The sequence below is a fragment of the Rhea americana genome, unplaced genomic scaffold, assembly GCF_003343005.1.
Source record: "Rhea americana isolate MKP2758 unplaced genomic scaffold, rheAme1 scaffold_34, whole genome shotgun sequence".
In the NCBI taxonomy this organism is placed as follows: Eukaryota; Metazoa; Chordata; class Aves; order Rheiformes; family Rheidae; genus Rhea; species Rhea americana.
Window position 1 is genome coordinate 6,206,794 of NW_028186468.1, and position 23,424 is coordinate 6,230,217.

Here is a 23,424-nt window from a genome sequence, read left to right on the forward strand (position 1 = left end):
ACAATTTCATTATTAGGCTGTTTTTATTTTAGTTCAAAGTCTACATCAACGTAAGTAAGGACTTTAAATGCTGAAAAGTTATTCAACTCTAAAAAGGAGACATAAATACAGAATAGCCTATAGTAGTCTTGGTAATGTGGACACCATTGTGAAGATCTAGGTGAAACAGGTAGTAGATTGCAATTATCTAATAGTAATTAAGTTTTGCCAATTAATTTGTAAATGAAGCAAAGACAAATTTGTATTCCATTTCTTATCTCCTGTGGTAGAAGGTGAGTTACTGTACAACAGTATTTWATTTTTCCATTACAGCAAAACAACTTTGGGAAATAATTGAGCCAGAGTGAGTAAGGGGGCTACTTCCTGAAGGATTAATTATTAAGTGAGGATAAATGATGAATCATCAGTGATGCTAAGAGCTCTGGTTGTACTAACGCAGTGATATGGTTGCTTTAAAATACAGTTCTCACTTCCTCACATACTTCCCTCTCTGAAAAAAAATGGGAATTTATTTCTTCAATTTTGTGCAGTTTGTGTTTGAAACATTACTTTCAGATTCCAGTATTTTAGAAATATCAGTGTGCTTAAGGAAAATCTCTAACTCCTCTTTCTGCAGTTGGCACTGCARAATTATTGCATCCGTAAATTATTTTATGTACAACTTAAAAAAAATAAATGGCTTTGTTACCTTGCACTGCAAGCAATTCTCTTTCAAACTTTCCTCAAAGCTACTTACCTGATTTCCTCCCATTCTGTGACATGGCCCAAGTTCAACAAAGCCGCCATTGGTGTGCCCCATGCTATCGATACAGTAAGACGTTTCAAAGCCTCTAATCTGGAAAAAAAGGGTTTTCACTTTAAGTTGGTCTCTAGGAAAAATAAGTGCAAAGAAATTCAGAAATTCCCACTTATCATTCAAACAGGAAACATGTACCTGCCACGCATATCTAGACAAGACTGCATGTGATAAATAAAGATGTTCACTTTTCTGAGAGAGAGTGCTACCCGTACTAATCTGAGGGCTCTTATGAGTTAATGAGCACACTGATGGAACTATACTGTTGCAAAGATCATTTCCAAATTAATGACACTGAAGAGCAGCACTTCCAAGTATTTTAATTTATTCAGTCTCCTACTGAAGTGTGTTCAGTCTCCCACATCTTCATAAATGAGGCAAAGTAGGAGCTCTGTTAGGTTGTTTTCATCTTGTGGAAGATGGGAGGAAATAAACCTGACACARGACCATATCTAGGAGTCTATATAACATACAGTAAGGAAACTTTAACCTTATTTCACTCACAATCCACTTCCCTGTCAGAGAGCAAATTTAGTCATCAATACGAAGAAGTTATGAACAGCAGTTACTGAGGAAACTGCAAAAAGTCACAACCCATGGACCAGTTGCTCAGAAATATATTCTGAAACAGCAATTCTACTGGGAAGGGAAAAAAACAAACAAGCAAACAAACAAAAACACCCTGGATGAAGGGCAGGCACAAGCTAAGGATAATGAATAAAAATCCTGCCAGAAAGAAGCCTTAAYTGCTGATTATCCCATTTTCTCTTCATAATGATCAACAAAAAACTACAAAAAGACTTTATGATGCACAAAACATTCTCTCTAAACCTATCTTCCTTGCAGGAACCTCTTTCTCCTTTGCGACTGTAGAGGGAAGTCTAGAGGACCGAGCTCAGATTAGAGACCCGACGTTCAGAGAGAGGGTTCAGGGAAATGAGCTGCAAGCTTTCATTCCTGGCAGTTCAGAAATGCAATCAGCCCAGTGTTATCAGTATGTGGAAATAAAAATCATCAAACTACAGTAACTGGCAGCCCATAACGAGCTGAAGAAAACTTCAGAGAAATCTCTAAACTTCATTCTCTCCTGTTGCTTCACCAGAGCCCCCAGAGCTGTTCACTATTCTCAGGAAAGATTTCCCATAAGGTGCCCACTATTATTTTCTTCTATTCAGAAGCTATCAGGTTAATGAAAAGAAATATAAAACACATCTTTCTAACCCCTTATGTGGACTTAACAGCAGGTCTAAGGTTGATGTACTAACCTGATGCTTTTTGCTAGATTTTGGATAGAAAAAATAAAGTGGCATTATTCATCTAGTCCCTCAGATATAAGACTATTTGTATCATCTTCCAGCAAGCTTATACTCTATATCACTAATTCTTCAGAGAAGTTAAAAATGACATTCATAAAAACATGCATAGATCTGTACTTTCTAGTGCTCTTTTGAAGATACAAAAACTCCATCTGTATTTGATGATCTATTCTCTAAGCCTTCAAAGAGAAGATTATCACCTACTAATCTTTGCCAGTATTTCAATGCACAGAGAATTCTCACTTTTCAAAACAAACAAAAAGCACACTAAAAAATCCGCAAACAATTCTGAAAAAGAGCTCTAGACACCACTGAAGACAGGTACACAKATAAAACAATTCTTTAAGGAAATATGGAGCTAATTAAAAAAGAAAAAAACCCTCTTAAAATACRGTATTTTTGTTCTGTCTGAATATTGGTTACACTCTACAGTTCTCTGCGTGTTATCATTTACATTCACATAGGAGCAGTCAAAGAGCCTGTTTTCAGATCCCAATCAAGTAACAATTTCTTCCTTTTGAATTCCCAACTTTAAAACCATTGCCCCATAAATAATACAGGTTATATGTTTCATATACCTCTCCCCACTCCACATTTTTAGGTGGTAAGGGATAATATGTTGTTATGTCATATGCTATTTCTTCCATGAACCACTTAAAACTCTTGCAGTTGTGATCTTCACGGAATTTTTTCAGCTCAGATACATCTCCGTAGGGAAGCGCTTTTGTCTCCGGCCGACTGGCATAAAAATAATCTTTATATTCATCCCACCACACTTCYACGACTCTGACATAGTTCTGTGAAGAACAACATTCAAAGTGCATACAACAGGTCAGATATAACAGCATGTTAATTCTACAGATATAAGGATTTTTCTTCTAAAAATGCTAGCATGAAATTATTTTATACCACTAATAATTTGTCATCTTCAGTAGATTATACAAGACACAGAAATACTCTTCTCAGATGAGAGTCTAGAGGTGAAGCTAGCAAAATAAATTGACTTAATGAATGTACGAAGTATTTGTTTAAGGTTAGAGAATCTTTGGGAAAGAAAAAATAAGATTCTTCAGTTACGGGMACAGTCACTGACTACATACCAGAAGTGTAATTTAGAGTTTGTATTCATCTTCTGCACAGTGAATGACATTCATTAGTCCATAAAGGGTGAAAAATTTAAGTCTTAAACTGGTCAGCTAATGACATATCAAGGAGATTTTATCTYCTTATATATGTTAAGTAAAGTAGCTTGTTACTGCTTGAAGGAAGGAAAAAATGGGATTGCTCACCTGGTGAACAAGCCTCTCTACCACATCCTTCTACTCAGATTCTTTGACGGCCCTTATCTCCAGTGTATCTCCTGTACACGTGCCAGATGCACACCTCGTTTTGTACAGCTCTTAACATGGGGTCAACAAAGCCTTAACAGATGTGACTAACGGCACAAATTATTATGTGATTTACTTTAATCCACTTCCAGCAAAAATCTACAGTGCGAACAGGGGTCTGACCGAATGGGGTGAAAGCTCTTCCCAGGTACCGCCTTGCACAGAGAAGCTCCTCAGTATTTACGAATGCGCAGCCAGGTTTGTTCTACGCAACAAGATGATCAGACTCATGTAAGGCATTTTGGATAGGCAGCAAATACCCTTGATCAGATTTTTCAGATTAGTGAACTGGTTTTACAGTTTCAGACAAGACAAATGGCTTTTTACTTGCCAGTCTGAAGCTAACGCTTATCTTGCCTCACATTGCTCTTTTCTCTGTCTCTATTCCCAGCTGTGCTTATCTTCCCTTCCCTTGCACCGGTACTAGCGCTTGTTTGCTCAAAATGTAAATCAATTCACCTCACTAATACAGTACAAATGTTTTGTGTGTTTTTTTTGTTTTTGTTTGTTTGTTTATTTTTTTTCTTGGTGCCAGCTTAGTTTTCTGCCATTCTAGTGAGTTTGGCTGGGGCCATACTCCATAACCATACCAGTAGTCATCACCATTACCAAAGGTAACTTTTAAGACAACAGCTCTGGGCCTGAAATTCATAAAGAACTGGGTCTGCAGAAATGGGATTTACAACGGCCAAAACACTGCACTAGAGGAAGCTTAAACTAGACAAATAAGCAACCTCAAYAAGAAGGTCATCTCCCTGGCTACTGGTAGAATGGAGTTCACAGTCTGCAAGAATATATAATAATATTAATAACAATAATAATAATCATACATAATATATATCATATATCTATAATAATATATTCTATACAAGAATGGAGTTCACAATCTGCAACTGGTTCTCTYTTCAGGTATGGACAGCTGGCTCACTTGATATTTTAGTGTCGCAGCTTGAGCAATACTTCTCAACTCGCAAGGTGCCTGAGGAGTTGCAAACCTTTACAACAAAGTACTGAGTATCTTATTTTCCAAAGTGGCCTTCACTGCTGCTTAATTAACTGGAACAAATCAGCTATAAACATCCAAGAGACACTAGATTACAGCACTCACTCACTCAGGCAGATCTTGGGAAAGGTGGATTTCAAACCCATGATCATTGTCTTCCAGGAGTGTGTTGTAGTTAGGCACTTCAGACAGGCACAGTGCAGCAGAGACTTAGGGGATGAGAGTAACTAAGAGGAAATACGACTTGCACCTCAAAGGCGGGGAGGGGTGGAGAAGGAAGAAGGTTTCCGGGAATCTCTGCTCTTAATATTGCTGGGATTGGCACCAAGGTATTCCTGCCATGTGGACAACCATCTTAAGATTTATACACTAATTAGCTTTAAATGGAATGTTTGTTAAAATGCGACTGACAATTTAATTAGTTAAATTTAAATCTGCTGTCTAAAATCAAAACCCCTTCAAGGTTGCAGCAAAATGGTACCTTTAGCGTAGGAGAGGAGCCAACGTATACAGGGGGTGGGTTTCCTTGCCAGCCTTGGAGACGGTAGATGTGTCCAACACGAGAACAAGGAACAAACAACAGTTTCCCGCCGCACTGCCAGATCTATGAGTTCAAACAATGATGCAGATATTAACATGCATGCATGGCAGTTTAAGGCAAATACATAATAACTTATGCAAGTGGTGTGAACTGCTTTTCTTATTACACTGTGTGATATACTGAAGTATCTTTACTTTAGACATGAACATAATTTGTGCCTGAAATGAAAGGCTGTATTCAGCACATCCTCAACTGTACCATGAGCTTACTTAACCAAAGTCCTGCTTTAAGTTTGCAATCTTCTTCCATTGCTATTTCAAAAATGACAGTAACAAATGAGTGCATAAAATCTAGAATTGGGTAGTTTGATAACTACAAGATTAATAATACTTTGATTTAATTAAAAGTAATTCATTTACTATCACAAAGATGGGTTTTAGTTAGATGCCTACCACACAGTAAGCTTTTCCTAACAAAGACTAGTACAGGATAACGGTATCTTTGGTAACTCAGTGCTCCAACTAAGGACAAATAGATTAATGATATTAGTTAAAGGAGAACCCTCTGAAAAATAGCTTCAAATGCTATTTTGGGGCAAAGAATCAAAAGCTGCTCCAAATACTTTGGCTGCCTTAATTGTGGATTTATTTGCTTCCTGAAGAATATCAGGTTAATTTACTCATCAGTATTATCTGCAAAATTGAAAACAAAACGAGGTAAAGAACATATTGCCATTTTGAAATGCCCTCTCTCCACACATCTTTGCATAACTCATGTATTCATGGGGAAAAGGCATCTTAAATAATCTATAATATACTTGCTCATAGTTTTGATGAGTTTGAAATGCAGCATCAAATTACACTCTAGATAGCTTTGGAGCTGTTCCAAATTAGACTGAATTCCAGATTAGAAGTATATAATTTATCATTATTAGGAAAGCTGGCCAGAATATTTTACATCCTTCATTTCATGTGTTTTATTATCATATTAATTTTCTTACAGTTTCATCAAAATAAGCTACCAARAAATTCTAATATACAAAGCCATTATGTTTGCTATCCAGGAGCCAGCACGCAACACTGATAGAAGTGTTGTTTAGTTCTTTTGAAGACTGATTTTGATCTATGTTAAACCAACCTGGAGTATCTACACAATCTGCAATGAATACTTTCTTGAGTTGAGAAATACTTTATGCAACTTCAGTCATGATTTAACTTGAAGCAAGACAGAGAATTAGAAGGATAAGGATCCTGTAAGTACAACATCCTCAGTAACTGCTTTCTACTTACAGCTGAGGAAGTACATTCAGATCTTTCCTCAAAATCATTTAACAGCAAGGTTGGCTGGGGAGCTCTGAATGCACTTTCAGTAAAATTCAGCTATGATTTCATATATCACTGCTGAGGATATTAGATCAGAAATGCAGTCTCTGGTTTTTGCTTGCTGATTGGGGCAGATTCCTGCTGTCTGCCACTTGTGTCCTTATGAATACTAAAGTTACAATAGGCTAATGCTTATTATCTTGTATTTCCTGCTAACTGAAGACTAGGCATATGTCTAGGATTGAAAATAAATCTTCTGCATCTGCTTCCTACAGTGTTTCAATTATAAAGATCTTTTTTTTTTTGTAAAGAAATTCTCAGAATTTGGAAAAGTCTATGAGATCATTTTTTCACCCCTAAAATACTAGGGAGGAAGCAACTAGATACTTCATTGCCTCTCTACATACTTCACGTGTACTTATGCATGAACTGCATGTTTGTTTTTCTCTATAATCACTTTCATTAGAAACAACATTTTCCTATAAATACTGTAAGAGATTTTTTCTTTTTTGTAAATAAAACATTTTTTCTCAATTTTTCCAGTAGTTTCAGATCAGATATTTAGGTGCAAGCATAACTGCAAACCATCAAAAAAATCTAGGTTATTCAGCATTCAGCTCCCACAGCCTTAGGTGCTAGCTCTCTGAACATTTCTGGCCCAAAGTCCACAAGGAAACACTGAAGAAATACGGGTCTGTCACACTCCTCACAACAAAACCTACTGGGCTTCGTGAGGCAAAGGTAGTGCAAATCAGAGACAWGTCCACCTGGATTCCAGACAGAAATTTTTGCAGAAGACAATCTACTAAACTCAAATAGTTTTTAATTTTCAGTGTTACCTTATAAGAAATTTCAAAATTTTCACCACCCCAGATCTGAAGACCTGGGTCATAGAGACCCAGTTCAAAGAAGAAATCACGTTCAATGGCAAACAAGCCACCGGCCATTGCAGGGGACCTGAAAAAAGAGCACAGTGTAATACCTTTTGCCAAACGGATATGGCAACACTCAAAAAGAAAGCATTAAGGGAGCAGCTCACTTAACACACAATGCAGGTTAGATTAATGGCAATACATTTAAAAATCATAAAGCTTTGTCATAAGCTTCCAGTGATTTTCTGAAATGGCATTTTTTATTATTTTAGGTGAAGTCACATATTTTCTTGTGTTTATTTTAAATTATACAAAATTTTGGTCCGAATTACCCATTCAGCCAATCAGCCACCCAACCTCCATCTATAACTATACTTCTATTAAAAAAAATAGTAAAAATCGTTGTAGCAAGACATTTGACACTTGACACACATTCAAGTCACTGAGATAAGAGATGAGACTGCACAGCAGAACTAAGTTTGTTTTCTGAACAGCTGCCATATTGAAACTCACTGCCTATTACGCCAGTAACAGAGTGTTTCCAGCTAAAGGACACCCTTCTATCTTCCCCCTCTGGCTCTTTTTCTACCACTGTCATATGAGACACTTTCTATTATCCTCAGGGAAATTTTTAAGAGGGCCTGGATCAAGTTGTACACAGTTTAAATTTAGTTCATTTTTTAAAAAATGGCTCTGTGACACCCTCCTACATATGCCAAGGTTAAATTAACAAGTTTTAATGTGTCAAAAAAAGTTGCAGCTTGGATTAGAGCAATTTTTCCAGAATGGTTCTGACCAGACTTCTTGGCAAGTTTGCTTGCCCTGAAATAGAAAGTATAGTACGTTAAGCCATTTTCAGGGCACATACCAAGCATTTTCCACCTGAGGATCAGTAAGTATATAAAAAAAACCCTAATGGATAAAACCTGGAGTCCCCACTGAGTACTCAGYTTTAAAAAGTTTGTAGGAAAAATGTGAATTCTTTCTGGCCCTTTAGATGATCTGCAGCACTGAAAGGAAGAGGATCCAAATGTCCAGATCACCCTGCTGAGCTAAGTAAAACACAGGTGAAACATTAGCTCTTGACTAGATTATTTATTGAAAGACAGGTTGCTTCTAATACTACTTTAAGTCCATTAGACTTTTAACTTACTGGTGTTCCTTTTAATAGTAAGGATTATGTATTTTCCTTCTGCATATAAATATACTGAGAATTTTTTAAAATAAAAAGTAACCCACAGGGTTAGTTCCTATGGAGTCAAGAACCCCAGTCTTGGCCGGGGTAGAAGAATAACAACAAAAGTAATAAAGCTGATGGCTCTACCTGATGAGATGCTAAGAGCTTTTTTAAAATGCCCTTTTCCACTTGTCTGCTTACTGTATTTTCTTCTGACATTGCTGTTGCATCACAGGGATTCAAAGATTAGGAAGCCCATGAACGCAGCAGGGAGAAGCAAGCTGCACAGCGCTGCCCTGTGGTTTTGCTGCATTTTCGCTTTTTCTGAGCACYGTAAAGGTTTGGGAAGTGCATAGGTCTCATATGCTGAAATATCGGTCCTGGTCTCTAATACGCTGTCAGGCGTATTAAAATCCACAGTAAAATCCACATAAGCTCAGTAGTTTATTTTACGAGATACAAAGAAGCTAGCTTTATTTTTTGGAAAAAGAACTCAGCCCTGAGGTAATTCTCCCATTACAAAAAGTTCGTTTTTGCGCTTTAAGCTTAAGCGGAGTTTTCAGTTGTGTTTTTAAAGTAGGCAATTCGGGCTACGATTTTAGCAAAGCCATTAATAGGTCTAAATTGCCTTGGTATTGTTGCAACGAAATGCACATGGCCTGCGCAGAACAGATGTAAGGAACGTCTCTTTTTAAGACAAAGCATTGTAACTATCAAAGTATCATTAAACATAAGGTCAGCTTTTAAACCGCTCTGAGAACATGTGTTCTGCGTTTCTGGGAACAGTTTAAAGGGTTTTAAGACCTGTTTGGATGGTAAACACAGAATGCAACAGCAATGTTTAAAGCAGTTTATCCCCCTCTAAGCGAGTATTAAAGTTCCAACGTGGACAGCCTTGTCAGAAAACGGTACTATTTATATTGTATACAAAATGGAACAGATCAAAGCTTCATAACTTGCTTGCATGTGTTGCCATTTTAGCGAAGTACAATCATGGGTGAGGATAGAAAATTACCAACGTAAGTTCTTACAATGTTTAAATCATATATACAAGCAACAGAAGACACTAGATTCTGAAGATGTAAAGATTGCTTTCAAATGTCGTAACATGATTAGTTAAGCGTGAAGGGAAAGTAATAAAAAACAGAGCAGAACCACAGCCTCCCAGTCTTGAAAAGCAATCCAGAAACCCCAGTTTCTAAGCAAAATTTCAAACATCTACGTGTTGGAAAAAAAAACACACCTCTCCTACAAAGTAAAAGGTTGGACTTAAAATTATGAGTTCTCCCACAAATTAACTTTTTTTTTTTAAAGTTACACACATTAAACAAAAACCTCCAAGCATATCTAGAATTTACAAGTGACCTACTCAATATTCTTAAGTAGCATGCTTCTTTATCAGATGTGAAACAAGTGGGAGAAGTAAGACAAAAGGGACTTTTTTTGGATGTACATGCATAATCCATGAGCACTGATGCATGCATCAAGCCATTACAGCAGCCTAAAGATCTTATGCATTACCAGCTATTCTGAATCCTCACAGCATGCTCATTATTTCAAATCAAATACTCAACCAAGCACTTTGGTTTCAAACACTAATTTAAAAAAWTACTATATATTTTTAAGGAGATGAATATAGTTTTCCCTGGAAAAAAGTCATACAGTATTTTACATTGCCAAATAAAATTATTATATAATTATTCTAACGTACACCTTATTAACCACACAAGAGCAGGAATGGAGAAGCAGGAGAAGAAAGACAGTGAAGCTTTCTGGAGCAAGTAATCAGCTGTAGTGAAATGTCTGATTAAACAAAACAGCTGGCGTGGTTAGGAACATGAAGACTTTCAAGCTAAAAGTACATGCGGGTTTTAGTGGATCAATCTCTACTGAAGGAAAAAGAAACGGGTAAGTGATTTAGTGATTACCGATACGGTTCAGTTTTTGTCTCTCTGATTTCCTTCTCTCGCGTGGTCAAGGGAACCCTCTTCCATAGCATACTCCAATCCCACGCTCCTCTAGCAAACCCATCTTCGTCACCACCCCCTTGCGGTATAATCTTATAAGTGTTGCCATCTATGACATCTATAAGCGGCACAGTGCATGTGGTTCTGCAGGGCGGTGGACGGTGACAGGGAAGATGCGATTACGCGCGAGGACCCGCGCGGTGCATTTACACCGACCGTAGTTCATGGGGAAAAGAGCGGGGAGGGAAAAACGAAAGGGTGGAAATAGTTATTCATTACAATTCACAGTAGGTAAACGGCACTCTTTACCGATAAGGCTCAGTTTTATGTTTTCTTTTGGACTTTTCCTTGTGGCTTAATGGAATTCGTTTCCATAGCAAACTCCAGTCCCAGGCCCCTCTGGCAAAACCATCTTCATCCCCACCTTGTTGAGGCTCAATGGAATAATCATTCCCATCTATGTAATCTATTAGAGGTACAGTACATGTAGTTCTGAAACATTTATAGAAGGGAAAGAAAGAGCAAAATACAATTTAAGAAGAGTCATCCRCCTAATCTAAAACTTACACCATTAATTTTTAATCTTTCTTATATAGCAATTTATATGAAAAGTCATTTATAAATACATAATTGTTTAAAAACAAAACCTCACTAGAAAAAATAGAAAGGCCTTTCTACGTTGTTTTAAGAGGTTCAAAGAGTTTAAGACGCACTCAAAGCAGAAACATTAGRTCTGAAATACTAACACATCAATACATTTATACTTTTATGCATGCTCTTGACATTGGTTTTCTAATAAAGCCTTGCTAGAAGCAACARAGGAGCCTTTAGAGGCTAAGGTTCTCACAGTATTATTATTTCCCATAATTTCTATTTATATTAGATCTTAGCTGTCAATAAGTAAGATAAAGTCCTAGCTTTTACTATTGTAAATATGGATTTTCACTATTCTAGCCTATTCAACTGCCTTGCAAATCCAATTTCTCAGGAAAAAAATGTTACCAGTGCTCTCTTGGCAGCAGTCTTCAACAGAATTTTCTTTTCTGATTTGCAATATGCTCATTATTGTGATCTCTCATATACAATAGTCAACAAAGAAAAGACATAATCTTGTTATTCTCCTAAAATTTTCAAAGTAAGTTTCCTAGTAAAACTGACCAAACCAAAATCTTTTTTTTCTGTTTGTTTGTTTGTCTGTCTTAGGGCACTACCACCTTTTTAAGACAAATGTTACACAACGTAGAAAAACAAGTCGGGAAGACAAAATAACAACCCTCTGCTCTTTTCTTTGAGGCAGAAAAATCCGCACATTGCAGCCAGCGGAAGGGGGTTTGGTGCGAGCTGCCCTCAAGGCTTCCCTCTGGGCACCGTGCTCCCCAGCACCAAAACCTCCCGCAAGCCTGCCTCGGTGTGCAGCCTTTAAGGCTGAGTCTAAAGTTGCCTTTTTCTCTCCTTCTTCCTCATCTAAAAGGCTAATGAGCGCAACAGAAGTGCACAGAATATTTCTATCTTCCATCTAGCATCCAGGCTCTGAAATGGTCTTGAAGTTAAGGTAGAGCCTTACACCAAACAAACAAACAAACAAACAAAAAACCCCAAATTCTTCAAGAAAGTTCTGGTAGTATGACAGCCTAATAAATAGCTTTTCAGGCTTAAATAGTAATTTTACAAGATTAAAGAGTCTAAACAAATGCATGGTTTCCTAAACATACATACTCAACTGCATAACCTGAGAGCACAGAAGTGCAGAGCAACAACAGCATCTGGACGGCTAGAAGTAGCGAAGCCCCCCAGGACCTATCTCCCTTCGCACCTCACTCGGCTCCCATGCCCAAAGGCGGCTCCACCACCYGACTCCCAGCAAGCGCCAGGCCTTGCAGAAGCCCAGGCAGAAGCTCAGAAGCTCAACCCCCAGCCTGGGTTCGTTATAGGCAATACTCCAGAGCACTTCCGAAGAAACAAATAAGATTATATTGTAAAACCAGTTATAATACTTTTGAGATCACAGAAGTTTTAAATCCCCATTAAATCTAAACCCTTCTCGCTTGCTGCTACTTCTGTTCTACCAAAAGTCATGTTATTGTTCAGTAGTTAAAAAAAAATTGTTTAATCAGGGTCCTTATTCACCTAGAGGGAACATTTCTATTACAGTCCCCCAGATCACTGCAAAAAGACAAGATTCCACTCACATTTAAACCTACGCTAAGCAAAATATTCAGTACATCCATTAAAATATACTAGCCAGAGATTTATTTGCCTGGCTATTTTGATTTTTCCTTACCTAGCTTTTATTCTAGGAGATAATAAAATACTCGCAAGGCAAATAGCATATCGATTATAGCTCAAAAAGTGAAGATTGCTACCGTGATCTTTGCTTCCTAAGAGGCCAAACATTGGAAATAACAGGGGAACATTACCTGTCCTTAGATATAGGAGCTACAAGTGGTGCATACCAATTTATTCCCACCTCACAGTGGGCATCAAGGTAAATCAAAACCTAAGGGGGRAAAAAAAAAGGAGAGAGAGAGCAAGAACAGTGAAAAAGATGTAAAATCATTACTACCTCTGTACACAATATCACTATGATTTAATTTAGCTTTTTCTGCATTGACAGATTTTTACATTAAAAACAGATAGTGAAGCTTAAATAAGCAAAATTAATCTCTTTTAAAAATAACATTCACAATATAATACTAAGAATCTCTACACATCTAATTAAACACATTTAATTAAACACAGGAGAAAAAAAACCCAAAATAACAGTTTTGAGTGTCAGCTGGTTCCTACCTTTCCAAGTTTAGCCTTCTGGGCTCCAATGCTTCTAGCTTGAATTAAACCTTCTCTTCTCTCATTTCGAAATACCTTTACAAGGCCGTTCCACTGCTTAATATACTCATCTAGTCTCTCTTTTAAGTGCGCTATCAAATAATGAAGGGAAGAAAAAAGAAACATTTAGGTAAACGTTAATAATCAGTTTTATCTGTATCCAAATTGAACTCTTAAAAATACCCATCTAGGGACATTCAGGATTAAGAGAGTCTTTAACTCAACTGCTTGTACTACCGTTCACAAATGTTTGCTAAATGCAATGCCAGGGAGATTTGGGTTCTCTCACTTCATGGCACACATTCTTCTTCAGTACATTTAAAGAAAAAGCAGCTGAGGTAGATGGAGTTAAGTGAAAAAAATCCCAGTCACTTCAGTATATCATATAGTGACTTTCAGGGCTTGACCTGTACTTCGACCAACTAGACTAACAGAGAAGCGAAGAGTAGCGACGTTCCTCCGCTTTAGCATATGGTCTTTCCTCATCGGGTAACGTCACATGTTCTGTGGAGCGCAGAGCTGTGCCGGGAACTCTGAATCACTTTTCAGTTAAACATTTACTCCTTACTAACTTTCTTTCTGATTTTACCTTACCAAGTTGTGTGCCAGTCTATTAGATCTGGAAACCTGAGACAAAAAAACAACCATACTCGGATTCTTCCCCTCCTTCATCTAGACCTGTCTCCACCTGGGGAAGGAAGTGGGGGATCCTTGGTAGCAAAATCTTCTAATGAAATCAATAAAAAGTTGGAGGACAAGGTGTGCAATGGCTGAGCTGTGGCTTATCACATGGATGATATTAAACGCCTACATAATGCAAGAARATATAAAACCCTTAGCCAAAAGCACTCAGTGACTAAAAAGATGAGCTTGTGCATTGAGTCAGGATGAGCTATGCTTAAATCGTTTCAGATTTGTACTTGTACATTGATCTTTGCCAAACTAATCGGGAAACCACATTCCTAGCCCATAATTTAAAAAAATAAAAAAATCTTTGTCTTGCATAGGATTTTTGCAGAGATGATTCAGCTGAAAAGATTCAGAAAGGCAGAAGGGCTGACAGTGAGGCACTTGCACTATAAGGCTATACTGATTTAACTACTGATGGTCAGTTAAAATCTGTTTTGTACTGAAAGGTTTGAAAAAACTGCTTACAGCTTCTGTTTCTCTCAGACACAGAATCAAAATAAGCCACCTAAGCTGAAACTAASGTATCCGTGCAGTGGTTTGTGCCAGCTTTGAGGAGCAGTTAGATGACCTATATGAGCTGATCTAACAACATGTTGACAACAAAACTGGAGATCCTGCTCATGCTCTTCTCCTGGGTCTGTAGGGTAGGATCCTACCCTACACCTCACACAAATTCTGAAACTTGTCTTATCTCGTGGCCGGATTAYGCAGTTCACTAATCTGGCAGCAATCTACCTGACAAGAGAAGTAAGCGGTTTGATGCTGGGTGAGTTGACTCTGTTTTTTATTTGGTCAAACAAACACCAGAGACCACATCAGAGAAGGGACAGGTAGCATGGTCAGAAGAGAGGACAGGTTGAGGTGGAAGGGGAAGGATGCCCCTTTTGGCAGCAATAAGTCATCAAATTGGTTCAGCTGTAACAGTTTCTGCAGCCTAAATTAAAATGATACAAGTCTGGAGTTTGCTATGGCTTTATATTTTAGTACAGTTGCCGTATCTTGTAATATTGATTAAAGTATTCCAAAAAATGCTAGTTTAGACGAAGATTACATATAAACAATTGAAACAAACTGATTTTTTAAACATTAAGTTTCCAAATTTGAGAGTTCAGCAATTCTCCTGAGGAATAATCTTTTGAAAAAACTTTCTTTTAATACTGCTATCCCTTCTCTTCAACTCTACTAAAAATCCAAGTTTTTCTCAAGCAGAAGTTTTTTGCATCCTCTTCTCCCTTCTCCTTACGCACATTTGTACCTTTTTGTAAATCCTCATGGACTAGAAAAATGTCAYGGGTATTCAAATATCAGACTAGAGAAAGAAAAATTATCACATACACTATATAAAATAACATATATCACACAATATGTATATATGTGTGTGTGTAGAATATATGGTATGATAGCAGTGATATAATTTTTAAAGAAAAAATTTGAGAGARCTATGAGGCCATGCCAAAGGAGTACTAACAGAATCCTTAAACCACCCCATTATTTATTCTGTAGGTTCCAAATGTTACTGAAAGATTGTCAGGAAAGTTTTAGTGTTTTTAAATTCTAAAGTTACTTCTAGCTCTCCTGYCTATGAAACCAAATGTTTTAGTTATCAAATGTTAAACATTGTAAGGCTCACAGGGAGCTGTAAAAACCTGTAATACTGATTGTGTAAAGCTTTCCTACAGTACAAGTCTCAGGGCTTTGCAGTCTATTATCTGAAACCCTGCCAGGGCTAGGAGCAAGTGCTATTTCCCACAGGAAAACTGTGAATATTTCCCATATTATAAAGACTTGGCTTTGCAAGGTTACGTGACAGTAGTGTATAAAACCTCAGTATTTTTGTGGTTAAATATACTGTTTGGCCAGTAATAAATTTTGCCCATCTAAATTGTATATTTGGGTAATTTATGATATCTGTCAGCAGCCTCAAAGTACTTTATTTTCTGTTTAAAACCATATATATTACCCTTCAWAATATACAACCACCAATCTGATCGTCCCTTATTTTGGCTCTYCATTCATGCCTTTGCGCACGAATCAAAGTATGAATCAGTGCTTCTAAAAAGACATTTCCCTTCTCCAAAAGATCTTAGGCCTGGAAGATTACAGCTGRGGGGGTTGGGGGGCACACAGCTGTTTTTCTTCCTTGACTCATTCCTGATGTCAGTTTGAGAACTAAAGAAATGGTATCACAAGTCCTCCCCAAAGCAGCTGCTTCTGAGTTCCCAGTACTGTAATACTACTAAGGCAGGGCTCTTTGCTGTAGYGTAAGCACTGGTTAATGCTTCTGCTTCTGCACTGAGAGTACTATTWAACAAGTTAATAAACGTACAGTTACCAACCTATGCTAACTTTTTTTCTTATTCTGCTATCTAATGGGATGCGGCATCAGCGGGAATACAGGCAGCGATAATTTAAAAATAAGTTAGTTCAAAAGGCAGACAAAACCTTCAAAAGCTGCTGTGAACACTGATAAAAAGCATTTACCTCAGCCATTCTTCACAGGTGCACGGGCTACAAAAGTGAGCTGCACCAGTTGAGATTTTGACTCCTACTCTTCTGAAGTCAATAAAGGTGATACTGATATACGTAACAAGTACTTTGAGAGCTTCAGAAAATACCCTGTTAAGAATCCTCATTAGCATCCCAGGTGTATCCTCCACACATTTAACACTTAGGGCAAAGTAGAAGAAAAAGGTCTGCATGCGTCAGCGCGGCCACACCAATATCGTGGCAGAAGCTTCTGCTTTTTGGATTCTAACATACATTAATACAGAACTTTGCATTCAAATACCAGAACTGGCAAAGTTCAATTAGCTTGGTATCACCTTCTTGTTACCATTCTCTCTTTTTTTTTTTCCTTTTCCGTCAAAATACACAAAAAAAGCCTCAACAAAAATCAGCGCATCTCTCCACACAGGCTGGAACTAACATCCAGCAAACTGTTACATTTATTTTTCCCACGCTTAGTTTTCCCAAATAAGTCACAAAATGCAGTAAAGCAAGCATTGGATGAAATTTTCTCGTATGTATGAGCAACTCTACAATAAAAATGCACTGTTGAGAGGAAGAAAGGAAGGGAGAAGAGTGCCATTCATTCTGCAAAAATCCCTGCTCCCAGATTTTATACAAAGAATTATAATGAAAATATATGTTATAATGAAATGTTATAATTAAAATAACATTTCCCAAACATTTCAACTATTTCTCCCCATAAGTTACCACATATACAAACAGATATAAGCAGTTACATGCAACTGTAACTCCCTTCTAACAAAACAGGATTTCTCAGAAAGGACACCCAATGCTCTCTAGGACCTTTTATTTTTAATCCAGCGTTCAGGAGCATTTGCAACAGCTACGCTTCATTTTAATTTCAGGTCAGTAGAGTAGGAGGAGACTAAGAAAGAAGAACTGCCACACTAAGTAAGGGAGACCAAACATCTGTCYGGCTCAGCATCTGTCTCCCTAAGCACTGGTCTCAGAGCACACCACCACCGCAGCTGCAGGTACTCTTCCTCCTCAGATATCCTCCTCTGCCATCACCAAAACTCTCTGTGAAGCTCCTGCACGCGCACTCGTCACCGATACCAGAGGTCCCATCCTCACGGCTGAGCTGGCATGCTCAGGCCCTGATGGCACTGATATTCCTCTGCCAACTCTGCTTTGCTGCCGCATTTCACAAACTCCAGAGAAAGTTTCCCTGAGAGAGCCTTTGATGACCTTGAAGACAGATATGAAGCATGCAGTCCAAAAGCAGGCAGGGAAGGAGAAAAATCTGAAGTCTGTATCTGTTCTATCAGCACTGCTGTTATTTTGGCTGGAAAAGCAAAAAGCCACCAGCAGCTCTGCTATGATTAAGAGTGTTTGTGTTTTGCAGCTCCCTCTTAACGCCTGGAGATCTCTCCAGGCAGCTTGGCACACTTCTCAGACCTTACTCGTTCTCTCTTTTCTCGAGGGAGGAAGAAGCGGAGCAAGATTCTACTCTCATGATCGTTTCTGATCTAGAATGCAACTTGAGTTACTGAAATTAGGTTAATTACGTTTACCAAGTGAGAGCCTAAAGCATTTTAAAGAATTATTACAGCAAATAGAGCACAGCAAGGTGTTCAGAGCTGTTCCAGTCCATGCCCGTTCGCCAGTTGCTCATACATACAAGAAAATTTCATCCTGTGCTTGCTTTACTGTATCCTGTGACTTACGAAAGTTATTTGGAAAAACTAAGCGTGGGAAAAATAAACATAACAGTTTGCTGGATGTTAGTTCCAGGATAGTTGTATCTGTTAACTATTCATATATGAGCAGGGAGCATAAATAAAGTCTTGTATTTCAAAATAAATTCCTTGTAAAATAGTATGCTTTTTGTATTTTGGGAAACTGTAGTACCAATTATTATGCCAGACAGACTCATTCCATGAATCACAGATGTATTTATTCATGTAAAATTGAGTCCAATGATTAGTAAAAATCTAGTAATATTCCTAGAGACCAGTGTCACAGTTATTTTATATTGCTAACTCAGTCAGTCCTTGAACAGCCCTGAAGAAAGACTGTGATCCCAGCTGAGAAGGAAAAATACAGTACATGTCTGCTGACTGAATTATTAAAATTATATCCCTTAGGAGAGAAGATACTTTTGTTTTATAGCATGTGTGTATATCCAAGCCAAATTCTCAAAGGCTGTAAAAGGATACAGGAGACCATTATGCAGTATTCAGTGTCTATAYTAGACTAAACCAGATGTACTTAAGTGTACAATACAAGTAACTTTTCCTTTCCTGTAAAAACAAAACAGAAAATAATACTTACCTATCTCAAGGTATGATATAAAAATTAACATACATTAAATATTTTTAATACTGATCTATATCCCAAAAAGACAATCCTGACTGTGGGATGAGTTCAGTTTTCAAGTTCACAGCTGGTATACCAACAGAAAACAACAACTCCTAAGGGGCTGGGACAGGGAAAAGCTCAGATCTCTTGATAAAATTGAGAGTTTCAGAATAGAGTCATCAACTTTTATGGGTAAAGGGAGTGTATCCTACGCTCCTTGACCAGTTCAAACTTGCTTGTGCTCCTAAAAGCCTATCCTTACTCATCATCATCATCATCATCTAAAGGAGACAGTCAGCATACATACATCATTATGTCAAAACAGTTCTGCAGCAGAATCAGAGATGCACAGCATCAAATGATATGCAAAGGGCAAAGATTTGAAACCACGATTTATGTAGCAATAGAACTACTGAAGACCCTTCATCTCAGATTTGCATTTCCTACAAATCTTTATCCTACAGAAAGTCTTTCTAAGTACTCCTTTGGTTTGCTATTATCTTGATACCTGAATGCCTCCTAAGTTTCATGGATTTATTCCCATAAACCTTTGGATGAAGCAGAAATAATGTTGTTGCCATACAAGGCAAGGGACAAAGAAATTAGATAATCTGAGTGAGAGAGACAGTCAAAGGCAGTAACTGATGTGTAAATGGTGCCTTAGTGACAAGAACGCACCTCCTGTGTCTACAAGTCTTTTTATTTCTGTCTATCCTTTTCTCTGTTGACATCTATTAAAGAACTATGCAGCAATAAAATGTTGTAAAGAATTGATCCTGCATTTATTAATACACTATTTTGAAWTTTTTTCAAAGTTTTAAAAACAGGCATCAGACTGATATCCAGTGTATCAATCATCTTATACTGGTATCTCTAGCACACCCCTTTCTATTCTTCTCTGTGATCATCCTCAATGTGCATTCATTCTGAAGATATCGCTATTATAGTCCATATGTGTTTGTATTTAAAAAAAATCATACATAAGTACAGGCACTGCAAATATAAACCAAGACTAGAATGTATATTATAAAGGAAGAGGAAAATCTGGGACTTCTCAAAAATTTGATTGGAATATTTAAGACTCGAAGAAAGGAAGAAACTAAAATGTGCTTAAAACACTAAAAGCATCTCCACCCTTCTCTCCAAAATAAGAGACAACAATAACTTCAACATATTCAAAAGATGTTGTTAAAAATAAAAGATAGTGAAAATGAACAGGAATAATTCAATAGCCTTAGATACATTTGTATTACAGTAAAAAGCTGAAATGAGGATTTCTCGGATTCCTCTGTGGAATAAAAGGAAATAAATTATTCCTAATAGGCTTGGCATAACCTCCTTCAAAATTGCTCATTTTGACAAGAGCTAAGAGTGGAGCTAATTAACACAGATCACCATTACACACTACTCCATAATTGTGGATGAGAACCCACCACAAATTCTCTACTTCAAACAGCTGAATACACATAAAGGATTGCCACCTTTATGAAAGCAATTCATTGGAAAGGAGCCTTCACTTACTGAAAGCTGAAATGGCTATGAAAAATCACCTTATTTTTCTTGCAGAGTCAACCCAATCCATGACAGATAATAAATCAGAGGAAAGCTTTTTATTTTTTTTAATTGGTATTTCCTTTTCTACAAATAGTGTGTTAACATTCCAAATATACCTTTGTTGCTAAAATCGTCAATCAGCACRATTTCTGCCAAGTATTTCCTTGGTGTTCTCTTAATGACACTGTGAACTGTCCTCATAAGCGTGGACCATCCTTCATTATGGAAGACAATGACAACACTGGAGGTGAGCAGGTTATCATCATAATGCCAGTATTTGCACCTGAAAAAAAAAAGATTTTATTTTATTAGTTTTGGCATTAGATTTACAGAACTGTTCAATAACACTTTTGCACAAATGAAATCTTCACTGATGGCTATACTTCAAACTTAAAAAAAAAAAAAACAAGATATAAAATGCATACTTTAATGTACCTTAGGTACATCATAGATGCACTCCTGCTTCCAGTCAGTGAGCCTTTTTTCCTCCCCAAAGAGGCAGGATGGACATAGCTGGCGAGCAGTGAACACTGCCCAAACCGCTACATGCTTCCTCCTGTGCGTGCGTACACAGCATTGCACGGACCCCGAGAGACAGTGCTACTACCACTACTCTGCTGCTCTGGCAGCTGGCAGAGAAAAGTGGAAGAAAGTCCAAAATTGTGGCTTCCAAGATGGGACTCCCCTTCAAAACATAAGGTTTCCCCGTTAGCACGGACTGACACAGTAAGGACTGTCTCACCTACTACGTAACGCACAACAGGACAGAGCTGGAGTTTTTTAAGCCCCTGTAAGTGAGGTAWCAGGATTGAAAGAAGCTAGCAGAAGGATTGTCCATAAAGTGTTTCTATTTGTATTATACTGYCCGCAAGCGGAATGTGCATAATTAGCAAAATTACACACACACAGTTGCGGTGAGACAACCAAACGTGGTTAATTTTTGCCCTTTCACAACAAAATATACTCAAACTCAGTCACTTTGSCAGACATGCAACAGCAGCAAGTGAAATGCTCTCGTCAGTTGCACTGCATAAAACCATCTGCATTTGTAAAATTTGACAGGAAACTATAGCTGCTTAGGGAGAAAATGCAATCTTATGGCAGCCAAGAAATGATCTTTCATATTTACTATTCAAGTTTCAGCTTTCAGGTATAACCAATGACAGATGAAAAACACAACAAACCCATCCAGCCCTCCATTCTCCTACTAAAAATGCAAGGTCATACATTTCACCAGATGTAACAAGGTAATAGCTTTAGCCAAATTAGTGTAAGTATCCATATTTTTTAAATTAACATTAAAAAAATGGACTGCCAAGGACCAGTTTCAGCCCTGGCTCAGTTTCAAAGGATCTCCTCCTTGGTGGGGAAGAGGCATAAAGAGAGGTTGGAGGGAGACCTCGAACAAAAATGGTGCAGAAAACTCAAAGGAATAGAAGTGACAAATTTCACATTGAAAGCCCATGTAATTTGAAGAAAAGGCCAAGAATTTAGAACTCATTTGAAATGGTAATGCCTATTTAAAAATTGCTAATAAATGCTATCACAGTAAYAAAGAACACACATTTTGATCAAAATAAAGTTTCTTTTCCCTTACAAATACATAGAATGGACATTCAAGTAACAGGCTCAACCAAGCATGTGCCTGGTTATAATATAAATCTCATATCTTATTTCTTAGCAAGCATGACAGATCACAGTTGGTAGCAATCTAAYGTACAACACTGACTAGCATCAAAAAGACAAGTGACATAGGAAGTGCGACTCTCCTGTTCATTCCTATTAAGCTTTTCAATTTAAACAGTTGTACTGGTAACTTCCAACTTTTTATGCCATAGAAAAGCACTTTTATATCCATTTAAAACATTCTGCTATTCAATTCCACTGTGCTTTTTTTTTTTTTTTTTTTTCTTAAGGGAAATACAGAAACCACCTGGTCCGTCCCTTTCTATACTACTGTTCATTATCCAAGTAAGACAGCTTCAAACCTTCTCTTTGTGTATTCTCTAAACAACGTCACTCTTTGAATCCTTTCTATTTCTGCTATCGATGTTATACAGATAGCACTCTATATCACAAGAACCAAATACTCTACACAAAGACATGTCATTAAATGCACATAATGGCATAGTCATTTACTTCTTTTGTTTTTCACTCCTTACATATCCTCATACTTGGCTTGTTTTTTCATCCACTGATGCGTACTACAGTTTTTCTCATGAAATACCCAAAAAGATTCAGATCTTTTTTTCCTGGGAGATTACAGATGATTTAGAAACAAGCAGTATGTATGAGTAATCCAATCCACACTTTCCAACATTCATTAAATCATGTTTATCAACAACACATTTCATTTGCAATTACAATGCCCATTTTCCCAATTGTGTACTTAAATAGGACTGAACAATCTCCCCCAGTTACAGCCAGGCTAGGTAGTTTGTTAACTGGAAATTTTTCTATCTGGTCACCAGCCCCCCTTTCCACATACAACAATACAATTCCTATTACAGAACAGAGACACATACTGCTTTTAATTTCAGTGGGCAAAAGATTAAGGAGTTTATTACTCTGCCAGCAAGTAAAGTCTCCACTAGACAGAATCTGGCTTTTCAGATATACCTGTCTTACAATATTGTTCTTGATAACTGCAGCCATCAAAACATACAGATGCTCAAACCTCCATATTTATATTTCTCTCCATACAACAAAAAGCTTAACTGCAAAGAATCATTCCTGTGCTTGAGAAGAAAAATATTCTGAAAATAAAGTCAAACCTCAAAAAAAATTAACAGATATCTATAGGTATTTAAGCAGCACTTCTTTGGTCAAGAAGGAAGAATTTCACTTATAATAATGTAACAACATCAATTCTTCACCTACTGGAAAAAAAATAAAATTGGTAGAAACATAGTATTAATTTTGTTCCTATGGAAAATGAAAATTAGAGAATAAAAAAGCATTAGAGTTGAGACCTAACTAATGATAGGGCATTTTCCTTTTTAATCAGGATTGATGTAAGCAACCTCTAAAATGGCATGACCTCTATAGTCATGGTCTACTGAGTCTAAGATCCTCCATCTCGATTGTTTCTGTACCTGAACTCGCTGCAGCTAATCATATTTATAAACTACGAACGGGCAAG

At 37.4% G+C, this 23,424-nt stretch overlaps 1 protein-coding gene across 1 annotated transcript in view; it reads right to left on the reverse strand.

Moving 5' to 3' along the window:
* GALNT7 (polypeptide N-acetylgalactosaminyltransferase 7) overlaps positions 1 to 23,424 on the reverse strand; it is a 42,087-nt gene that overhangs the window by 3,384 nt on the left and 15,279 nt on the right. The window contains exons 3-10 of the mRNA XM_085311320.1: positions 20,399 to 20,565; positions 13,170 to 13,300; positions 12,800 to 12,879; positions 10,692 to 10,874; positions 7,206 to 7,323; positions 4,985 to 5,107; positions 2,691 to 2,909; positions 737 to 835 (exon numbers count right to left, since the gene is read on the reverse strand). Of these exons, the coding sequence (XP_085167446.1) occupies positions 737 to 835; positions 2,691 to 2,909; positions 4,985 to 5,107; positions 7,206 to 7,323; positions 10,692 to 10,874; positions 12,800 to 12,879; positions 13,170 to 13,300; positions 20,399 to 20,565 (1,120 nt within the window). The remainder of the gene's footprint in view (positions 1 to 736; positions 836 to 2,690; positions 2,910 to 4,984; positions 5,108 to 7,205; positions 7,324 to 10,691; positions 10,875 to 12,799; positions 12,880 to 13,169; positions 13,301 to 20,398; positions 20,566 to 23,424) is intronic.